Source organism: Sesamum indicum, linkage group LG7, assembly GCF_026168435.1.
Source record: "Sesamum indicum cultivar Baizhima isolate 11 linkage group LG7, ASM2616843v1, whole genome shotgun sequence".
NCBI classification, from domain to species: Eukaryota; Viridiplantae; Streptophyta; class Magnoliopsida; order Lamiales; family Pedaliaceae; genus Sesamum; species Sesamum indicum.
Window position 1 is genome coordinate 8,789,180 of NC_142663.1, and position 11,040 is coordinate 8,800,219.

The 11,040-nt window shown below is 37.4% G+C and overlaps 2 protein-coding genes across 8 annotated transcripts; one reads left to right on the forward strand and one right to left on the reverse strand.

The window, feature by feature from the left end:
• Positions 1-277: 277 nt before the first annotated feature.
• G3PP5 (Major facilitator superfamily protein) lies at positions 278-5,126 on the forward strand. Of its 7 annotated transcripts, XR_016066372.1 has the most exons (5): positions 278-1,589; positions 2,323-2,412; positions 2,590-2,670; positions 4,262-4,401; positions 4,683-5,126. XR_016066372.1 is itself a non-coding variant. In XM_088882543.1 (3 exons), exons 1-3 carry the CDS (start codon positions 599-601, stop codon positions 4,288-4,290), a joined length of 1,368 nt encoding a protein of 455 aa, XP_088738669.1. In that variant the 5' UTR covers positions 279-598; the 3' UTR covers positions 4,291-4,672. The 7 variants fall into 7 exon arrangements, 3 of the variants coding, with proteins under 3 accessions (XP_088738669.1, XP_020550896.1, XP_011084053.1); XR_016066371.1 differs by having other exon boundaries at positions 279-1,589; positions 2,323-2,670; XM_088882543.1 differs by lacking the exon at positions 4,683-5,126 and having other exon boundaries at positions 279-1,589; positions 2,323-2,670; positions 4,262-4,672.
• A 270-nt stretch (positions 5,127-5,396) lies between these two features.
• Positions 5,397-10,791, reverse strand: LOC105166412 (putative protein phosphatase 2C 27). Its single transcript, XM_011085753.3, has 4 exons — positions 10,294-10,791; positions 8,188-8,388; positions 6,872-7,083; positions 5,397-6,227 (listed from the first exon to the last, which is right to left on the reverse strand). Exons 1-4 carry the CDS (start codon positions 10,498-10,500, stop codon positions 5,666-5,668), a joined length of 1,182 nt encoding a protein of 393 aa, XP_011084055.1. The 5' UTR covers positions 10,501-10,791; the 3' UTR covers positions 5,397-5,665.
• Positions 10,792-11,040: the final 249 nt, after the last annotated feature.

Sequence of the window (11,040 nt, forward strand, 5' to 3'; positions counted from 1 at the left end):
TTTTATTATATTATTTTTATTAAATATCAATATCTAACAAAGATAATTATAACAATCATACGTTGATCAACTATATCAAATAAATTAACTCTCAATAATTCCTATTATTACAGTAGACAATAATTATTATATTATACATTAAAACGATATCAAATATATATAATAGAATTTAAGATTATGGAATCTCAATTTTACTAATTAAACAAATCCTCGTTGGCGGAATTTACCTAACTAATCACATCAAGATGCACAAACAATTTAACCATGGATCTTGCTCCGCTCTCCTAAATTGACCAATCAAACTCCAAACTCTTCCTTCACCACTACGATATCACCATATGACACAATCAACTCGTACCAGCCTATTCATTCATAGAACAGCTGCCCCAGAAAGTTCAAACAAATGAACTTTATGGGGGGGGGTGGGGAAATATGAAATCAAGAACACATAGATTCATTCACACCGAACCCTGATCCTCAGATCAACCAAAACAATCCCCACCCACCTGCTTCTCTTGTCCTAAATCTCTCTGTTTGAAGCACATAAACCTGTCCTGATAGACGCATATACCATTAATAGCAAATTCTTGATAATAATATGATGCAGCTCAAGCCCCTTACCCTTTCTCTTCCACCACAGCCACCGCCGGGTCTGAGATGGTTCCCCAGCCTCGCCGGTCCAGAAAAGACCCTCAAATTCCATCAATTTCTGGTTCTCCTCCTCACTTTCATTGCCTACGCTGCGTTCCACGCTTCCCGTAAACCCCCGAGCATAGTTAAATCCATTCTTACAGTGTCGGATTCTGATCAATACCCGTCTCAATTTACGGGAAGCTCAGTTCATAATAAAACTGGGTGGGCCCCCTTCGACGGGCCCCGTGGCCCCCACCGTCTCGGGGAGCTTGATCTCTCCTTCCTATTGGCTTACGCCATTGGCATGTATGTCTCGGGCCACATTGGTGATACAGTTGATTTAAGAATTTTCTTGACTATTGGGATGGTGGGGAGTGGCATTTTTGTGATACTCTTTGGGTTGGGGTATTTTCTCGATTTGCATTCTTTAGGTGTTTTTGTGGTCATACAGGTGTTGTGTGGGTTGTTTCAGTCTATTGGGTGGCCTAGCGTGGTGGCGGTTGTTGGGAACTGGTTTGGGAAGGCAAAGAGAGGGTTGATCATGGGGGTATGGAATTCACATACATCAATAGGTAACATTGTTGGGTCTTTAGTAGCTTCTTCTGTTTTGCGTTATGGATGGGGTTGGTCGTTTGTTCTGCCGGGCATTCTTATCATGCTGTCGGCAGCTTTTGTTTACTTATTTCTTGTTGTGCATCCTGAAAATATTGGACTTGAGTCATCTGGAAAGGATGTTGAGATGAGTGTTGAAGGAGTAGCATTGGTTGATTCTGAGAAAATTGAGACTCTAGATGGGGGGGTGAGGGAATCTGAGGACGAGGAGGGTTCAGTTGCCATAGGTTTCTTGGATGCATGGAGGTTGCCACATGTGGCGTCATATGCCTTCTGCTTGTTCTTCTCTAAGCTTGTGGCATACACATTTTTGTATTGGTTGCCCTTTTACATTAGCCACACAGGTACTTAATTCATCTTTTGTCTCCCACTAATTACAGATTATGCACTTGATATGAAGTTAATTATGTATACTAGTATTCTCTTAAGCATTACATACCATGGACAGCTTCCTGAATATGTTGAAACAATGAGCATAACCAATTTTTCTTGATTTGCTGTAAACTGCAATTGGAAGGCTATTGGGTTTTGTTTTTTATATGTCCAAGAGGTTCAAATCGTAATTTTCCTTAGTGAGAGTTTGGGTCCATTCACAGATAAATTTCGAACCTGTAACTACAACTTGCACTTCTAAATAATTGGAGTGATGTTGGATTTGAGATCATCAAGCATTTATCTAAAACCAAAAGATTATTGCAATGGTGTGAAGTCATCTGTGTTGCCCAACTACAATCTTCTCTTCCAAACATCAGTTTCAATTCTTACCCACGTCCATTTCTGCATTTGCAGACTATCCACACACGATTGTTTCTAAAACTCAAACACATCATTTTCAATGCACTCTGAGTTCTCAAACAACCTAAGTGAGTATGCATGGATCATTCATGAAATAATTCTAGGGTCTACCAAGACCATGCCTGTGCATTACTTTGTGTTTCTTGCTATGATTGTCTAAGTGGATTTATGTGGAGGAAAAAAGAAGTTTTTAAGTATGTTCTGCCTGAAAATACTGACAGCTGTTCCTTGGTTAAAATAGTGTAATCTTATCATTTTACTCTTTCTTCTTGTAAATTGCAGCTGTTGCCGGAGCAAATGTATCCCATACAACTGCTGGGATACTCTCAACAATTTTTGACATTGGAGGAGTAATTGGTGGAATTTTAGCAGGTTTTATGTCTGATATGATTGAGGCTCGTGCGGTTACTTCAGTTATATTTTTGTTGCTATCTATTCCTACCCTTATTTTTTATCGCGTTTATGGAAGTATATCAATGCTGACAAACACGGTGCTAATGTTTGCATCTGGTTTACTTGTAAATGGACCTTATGCACTAATAACAACAGCAGTTGCTGCTGATCTCGGAACCGATAGCGTGACAAGAGGGAACGCCCGTGCTTTAGCTACTGTTACAGCAATTATAGACGGTACTGGCTCTGTAGGTGCTGCTCTTGGGCCTCTTCTGGCTGGATATATTTCAACTAGAGGATGGAACAGTGTTTTCTTTATGCTTATTGTTTCAACATCAATAGCTGGCTGTTTGTTGATTCGTGTTGTCAAAAATGAAATTAGAGGAAAGCTGAATGAGGGTAAATGGCTTTGGTTCAGTATAATTTCTCATTGACATGGACCTCATATAGGCATCCTTGGCAGTTATATTCTTATCCCCACACAAGACAATATCCCCACATAAGATTTTGACTGAGAGCCATTGAAGATATACTCAGGTGCATTTTTATTAAGCATCTATATGTACAGCAAAACTGTTGTGTAGCTGCTTTCCACGCATGAGGACTTATGATTATTACTAGGAAATGCTCTTTCTACAAGCACGCAGTGAATTTGGCATTCCTTGATTAGGAGATTTTCTTATTAGGAAACGCTCTTTCTACAAGCACACAGTGAATTTGGAAATTTCTTGATTAGGAGATTCAAGTGTTCCACTTTTAATTTCAATCTTGTATTTTATCAGTACTTCACATAGTTTATAAAGTATCGATTTAGCCCTTGTAAAATCTGTAATACATGTAATCTCTTTTCTTTTACCCCTTCAAATGTTGTATTTGGATTATGCCCCTGATATATACAAATTTTTAAATTCTATGATTATATAAGGCTCACTTCATTATAAACTGCTTCTAAAGGTCCATTTTATTGTCTACCATTGTACTTTTGGTGTTCAAACTCATTCTATGTCAATGTTGTTTGATACATTTTCATATTTAAAGTGAACTGCATCTACTTGTAATGACGTGAGCATGGTCAATCCCATAGACTTTATGACTTAAAGTTGGGGGAGGTTTTCATCCAGCTTCTTGTAGAACACTGGAAATTGAATGACTGTCATTTGAACCTTCAAATCTATTGCTTTCAGAACACATTTATTGCTTTCTTGAGGCTCTTTCCTAGAACAGAAGTTAATAACTTGCAGTAACTTGTTGAACTGATGTTTTATAGCTAGTACAACAAGTGTGTTCTGAATTTTCATTATAATGCATGAGAATGGCCTAGTATAAAGACTTGCAATTGCATCCTGTCTTTCAAATTGGATCAGAAAAGTTACAAGTGCTTTGGACTTTCTGCTGGTTCCCAGTTGAAAATCTTTTTTCTGTAATTTGCTTACCACCCTGGTTTATAATCAAGAATATTGATATGGACTTTGGAAGACTCGAAGAGAATGTACTTTCTGAGGGTATCTTCCCGTGACATACCCATGTAATAAGATAGCTTGTTATCTTGTTGTGATAATGATGAACTCGTTCATAATTGACATGTAATTGTTGCTTTTTGAGGGGGCTTGCATTTTTCGTAAGATGCTGGGAAACCCTTTGATTCTCTGGATATTAAAAATTTGTTTTCGGTGTAATTTTGGAAGGGAAGATGCTGAAATAGCTTGAGCTGTTAATGCTTTTGTTTTGTGCCCTGCATTGCGTGAAAAGTGCATGATGCTCACTTACACAGCTGATTTTTTTACTACTCGTTGAGACATAAATCAGCGATACTTGGTCTCGATGGCAGTTGCAACTCATATTGGCTCTCAAACATAGAAAAAGGGCCCTCCGTGGCATTACCTTAGGATCAGGGCTATTAACCGGTCTCTTCTCTGAGGAATGGTGGTTGTACCTGTCAGTGTCAGCTATATACATTTCAGTTCAGAGGTGCGAAGAATGATTCCTTTATGCTTACTGTTTCAATTACTGTTGTGGCCTTGAGAAAGATGACACTTAAATAGGACCACAGTGCTCCTTGTTATGTTGTTTGATGAACTTCAGGAGGCAGCTTTTCCTCTTGCATGTGTAATTGTGACATCCTTACTACTTTAACGCCCTATACATTTTCAGTATACAGATTGTGGTTGTAACACAGCTGTTGAAGGATAATTCTGCATGTTTGGTCACATATATATAAAAACAATGACTTGTTTTTTCATTTTATTCAGGTTGGGATGTAAATGAGATTGACTTTGTCTATGAACATTGCAAAAACAGAGTCTGTGTTCCTTAGATCCTTCTGATTGCTGATAATTCAAGCATGATATTCTTCGGGAAGGTTCTGCTGCTTGAGGACCTCCGGAAAATGTCCTACCTCTGCAGAAATGCATCCACATATCTGGGAGAAGGCTAAACCTGTTATCCAGTTACAGCAAACTTTTGAGGGACGGAAGGAGAGAGAGAAATTCCTTTTGGTCATCAGGACTATGCCGTTCTGAGGTTCCCAGTTGATCATCTATACGACCAAAGCCAGACTGAAACTTCCGAGTAGAACCACATATTCAAATTGAAACTTAACTATATATATGTTAGTAATTTCTTCCATTTTGCTCGCTTAAATGTACCTAGCGTATTACTCAGAAAGTCGGCCTATATGGGAACTTAGCTATAAATAGCACTAGTTCTTCTGACAAAATGAGAATTCGCTAGGCAGAAAAGATTAAGGCGAAGGAACAAACATGATGTGGATGAGCAACAGAATGTTCTTAGATGGGTGAGCACTGGGCATGAGAAGACATCCAAGAATACCTATTACACCTGGTTTTGTCTATTTTGTAACAATCAAAAAAAAGCTCTAAAACAAAACCAACAAGCTGAACTGCTAGATAACTGAAGTGGAGTGATGCATAAAATTGAGTTTATGCTAGATAACTGAAGTGGAGTGATGCGTAAAATTCAGTTTATCATAAAAATGGCCATACAGTTTGTATCAGTGTTTATGTACACGTGGTCTTCCTATACCTTGGAACAACATGCTAGTCTCCTCATGTCTTATTCCCTGTTTAGAAATCCATCGGACAACCAAATGGAAGTTTTACAAAGGAACAATTGTGTATCAATTGGCATATTTACAAGTTGCTGAGAGCATCAAATTATTATCATTTTCATGCCTGTAAGAAATCGTGGAACAAATGAATAATGAAGTGTGGCTTTAGCCTTGAAGCAGAAACTTAAGGTTCTGAAGCCCTTCTGCAGAAATGGACCTCCGAACTCTTGAGGGTCTTTGCACCACGATAGCAGGCGGTGGTTCAGAGTGAAAACATACCATTACGACTGTCAAGTTATCCGTAGCCCCTCTTTTTTTTGCTTCATTTACAATATCTTTGCAGCATAACTTAACATTATTGTGCTCTTGGAGTCTCCTCCTCGCAAAATCTACTGCATTCTGGCTTCGGAAGACATCCCAAATTCCATCGCTACCAATTATCAAGAACTCATCTTCTTTAGTAAGTGTCATTAACTTGAGTTCTGGTTCTGCACTGAGAGGTCCACCTTTCTCCCCCTCCTTCAGCCCTTTAATGTGCCAATTACCTAAAGCTCGGGTGACACCCAACTGCCCGTTCAAATAACCATCATCAACATATCCACCTAGGGACTCGATCCTCGACCTTTCGTGTACACAACAAGGCCTATGATCTTTTGACATCTCGATAGCAACTCCACAGCGTGATAAGACAGCTCTACAGTCTCCAACATTTGCCACAAGCAATGATCTGCTCAAAATTACGCGAGATTTAGCAAAATCATAACTTAACATTATAGTGTTCCTGAATTACAGATTACCAAACATTTCTCATGAACTGGATTTACGAGCGTTTCGCATACTGCAAGTTTTCTTTTTTTACTTCTAAGTTCATATAGAATATTGTTAAATATAAAATCAATGTATCATGAAATACTTATGGCAGAAAATTATGGATAAATATGACTTTAATAAATAAAATCTCTAGTACTACGAGTTCTATAAACAATTAAGGATAACAATATCACAAGGACAGTTTAGTCAAGCAAAACATTTGAAGAAACAATGGCAATTGAGAATGTGCAATTTACCTTCATTTAATATGGGAAATAAACAAAAAAAACCCTGTAAAATTGTTTTAGCAAATTATTCCCCTGTGTTTTGAAAAATGAAGAAAATTACCCCCTTCAAGAGTTTACATGGGGTTTTTTGCTTCATTTTTTTTTCACAGGGTTTTTTTTTTTTTCTTTTGCTCTTTTCCCATATTATAGGATAAATTGCATTTTACCCATACTAGAACATATAGATAATTAGGTAGATGAAGTAAGTTTCCCTGGTAGAGAAATAAAACAAGCAAACTGCTAGTCCAGAGAATGACATGTAAAAGCATATTACCTGCCAAATATCATCGCAGTCAAGGCAGTCGTTCCAGACGACAGCGTTGACTCAACAGAACAAGATTTGGCAAAGGCAGCATCAGTCTCCATGAAAGATCTTGTGACCACTTTCTCAAGTTCTAATGGGAAATCAACATCCTCAACAATAATTCGAGGTAAGTGGTCCCGGACAAACTGAGCAGCACCCTTCCCACCATGCCCATCAAAGACCTGTTACAAAGCGAAATGACATGTCAGTCAGAAACTCAAACAAGATGAACGCATTTTGTTTTCTTTTTCATGATGAATCTGATTCTTGCTCCAGCTCGAACTTTATGTTCTAGAAGGCATTACATTTTTGAGGAAAAAAAGAAGTGCATTGCTCACAAAATAGGTTGTGTTTGGATTGTAGAAATTCGGAGTTCAGGATTTCAAAAGCATAATAATAAATCCTTTGCAGTCTCAAATACCTTAACAATCACTTTGCATTATTGGGATTCCAAAACCACAAAAGATGGAGTCATTTGAAATTTATAATTCCAGACTCTTCCCTCAAATCTAAACCCTTTGATACAAATTCAACCTAACCTCAGAGAATAATACATAACATTTGGAACATAAATAATATTGCTCTTTAGGCAGAAGAAAATATATATTTCAACTCCATAACATGAATTCAACTAGCCAAAAGATAAAATACTATAAAACAAAGCCAACAACAAAGGAAAGTGACCTAACCATGGGATGGTGGGATGACAATTACACAAGTAGACTGGATAAAAGTTTAGAAGTTCAAGATGAACTATTTGCAGTTTGATTTCCTCTTTCTGAGAAATATCACTCATTCCCATCTTTTGTCAATGGGAGAATCAGAGAAAACACAAGATCATGCTGAACAGAGCTGATTCTAGCAATTTAGTATTCTGCGAGTAGGAGTGTCTTTAATTAACTTTTTCCGGATTGCAAGAGGACAGACTGCACTTAGTGAAGGTAGAATCCATCCACATGCTAGACCAAAATCAAACAGGGCACTGTTTGCGTGTAGCAGAAGTATTGACAATGTGTCTACCACGTAAGTTCTTCTAGCCGGTAAACAAATATGACAGGTGCAAGAAAAGAACAAAATTGAGTCATATCATATCTGGCACTCATTTCTACTTGAGAATGATTCTCAAGTGTAGCAAATTCTAGCATGTAAATTGGTGCTTCAACCACCAAAAATTTCGAGCTACATGTGAATTTTGCATATCATTATGTTTCAATCAACAGAATTATTATTTAGCGGCAGAAAATTATTGATGAGAGATCATAGAAGAAAGAGTTCACAGAACTTACGCCATAGAAAGAAATAACTTCCTCATCACTGCCAGTGCAACCAAAATTCCTAGCCAAGTCTGGGATACAAATATGAGTGTCCTCCATGTCTGACCGACCTCCAATGTCTGACCACTCCCCTGACCGAAGGGCAGGGAGAAAGTTATTCAACAGGATCTGCCTTCGGTCAGCAATGGTTGAGTCTTCGGAAATGCTCTCTAACTGGACAGAAAAAGAAGGGAGAAATATGAGGAACTACCACTTAAATGAGAATCATAATGATCAAAACAGTCGAGAGTTCTAATACATGTTGCGTCACATTATAATAGCAAAATAGGCTTTATGGTAAGAAAGCAGCAAGCAGGAAAATTTGACATTCTTCTTTTCTTGAACAGTCAACTGTCAGTGTTCAGGCATTGGTGACATTAACCTTACATCACATGCCAAAAAATCTCCAAGATTATGTCACTAATCTGAAGCACCACCAATAAAAAATTTCTGTGCTTCAGCTTCTGAGAATCTTTCATCCAACAAAAATATAAACTCCAAACATGTCATGTAAACATTTATTTATATCGCAAAAAGTTAAAGCATCTGGAGAACTTGTAAAAACCTTTCAGCTTCCGCAGTTAGCTAGACATGCAATTGGACATCATGTCCTAGCTAGGGAAGCATCAACTTCGGTAAGATAAAAGCTTCTCAAACCACATTTAAGTTCAGGATCTATTACATCACACGTTGGAGACACATTACAAGCTAGGGCCATCAGATGTATTTGAACTTTAGCTTGGGATAGTCGAATTTCTCTTTGTATCATTAACTTGTATGTTTCGGGACTGCCTGTGTGGTAGTTGGAGCAGCAAGCCACTCTTTGTTGCATGCTGTACATCACTTATTTGGAGACTAGCTTGGGATGGTTGAATTTCTCTCTGTATCATCAACTTGTGTGTGTAGTCTATGTGGTAACCGGAGCACCAAAGTTGTACTTCATTTTTCCATTAAGGCAATTGACCATTTCCCATTCCAATATGTCAGACATATAATGCTAAGCCAACTTACACTATAACTTGACTTAGCCTTGACAGACTTCAGCAATACAATAGGATGGAGAACATGCCACATTTTGCCACAGACATACTGGTTGTAGAGAAGGTGAACAGATCTAGCAGACTTAAAAGAAAGCTCCACCAGAGAAAACGAACATGGAAGATTAATGTCCATAATTGTTGTATAGTTAATTAAATTTTCCTATGAGCTCTAACTTCACTTTCCCCAAGCTGTGACAAAAGATTTCTTTTTCCATACAAGGTCAAAGAAGGAAAGAAAGAAAAAGGGAAAGATCACAACAAATCTCAACTTCAACTTACAAAAGCACAATTCTTTCCTTTATGTTTCATCAATTTATCACCTATACTCAACTGACAAAGTTTCCAAATAAAATTACAATATATTTCAAGTATCCGGATGTGATGAGAAAAGATTTTTCCAACAAAATAAAAAAGTACATTGATTTCAAGATTTTTAAATGTTTTATAACTCTAATTTCCATGAGAACTAATTTTTGTTCCGATAATTCTCATAATAGGATAGGAAAAACTATAATTATGAAAAGTAAGTTCGCCATGAGCTAAAGCATAACAAATACATCCCCTATCCCAATCCCCACCAAAACAAATAACCACACCCATAAATATTCTCCACGCACTCGAAGCAACAGGAGAGGCAATATTCAAAGAGACCGGCCTACTACTTTTACCGATTCCCAAAAGCCATAATCTTCTAAAGAGTGAAATGAAGCAGCAAAAGGTATACAAATACTAAACTTTTTACCACTATTACCAAGAACATCACTATCCTAAAAAATTCAAAAAAAATTTCTTTCCCTTCTATTTCTTAAAAAACTCTGGAAACTAAATATAGCGACTTGAAATTGCATAACAACATCATTATACCACCACCAACATTCCTGATCAAGCAAAGACATCTAAACTTCTTTCTCAACCAAATCTGAACAAAAAAGTCTACAACCCAAAACATAATTAAACCCAAAATGGAAAGAAGGGCTAGTATAGAGACTAGAAACAAAAGATTTCAAGGGGAAAAAAAAGGGGGTGGATTTCTACTCACAGGGAAGGAATTCCTTCCAGCAACAACAGGATCAGAGGGTGCTGATGAGTTCTTGGTATCCCAATTCTCATTCTGGGCAGTGTTGAAATCAACTTGGGAATGCAAAGGCAAATCCTTGACACTTTCCTCACTCCCACTATCATCATTTCTTGGGATGCCTATATTTTCCATTCCCTCACTTACTTGCTCTGCATCCTGAACACACATCTTTTTCCTATTATTGTGGTCACCCAAATGAAGGGTCCTCTCTTTTTCTCTTCACTTTCTTTGCAACTTGCTTTTGTTGAGAATAATAAGAGTAGCTAGCAGTAGTGGTGCTCAGGCTCAAGATTGGGTGAGCGAAGATTCTAAGAATATGTTGTTTATGGCTGTGAAAGGAGAGAGAGAGAGAGAGGTATTGCTAATTGCTAATGTGTTGGAATGGGATTTCTGTTGTATTAGATTTATTGTGTGGAAGTGTGTTTCCAAGAATTTTAACTACAGGTCGTGAAAAGCGTGGCTACAACTGTTGAGAAATTTAGGGTGGTCGGGTGCTCTCTTTATCCTTTCTGGTGTTTGATATTTTTCTTGTTTTTGTCGGTTTGGTAAAAGGATACCTAATTTACTAAACAAATTCTTGAATTTGGACTTTCTGCATCACTTTTAGTAGTTGCGTTAATTATTTTAATATTAATAAAAAATTAAATAAATATATTTTATATAAATTATATAATAAATATATGTTGAGTTGTGGATGTAATTCGTGGT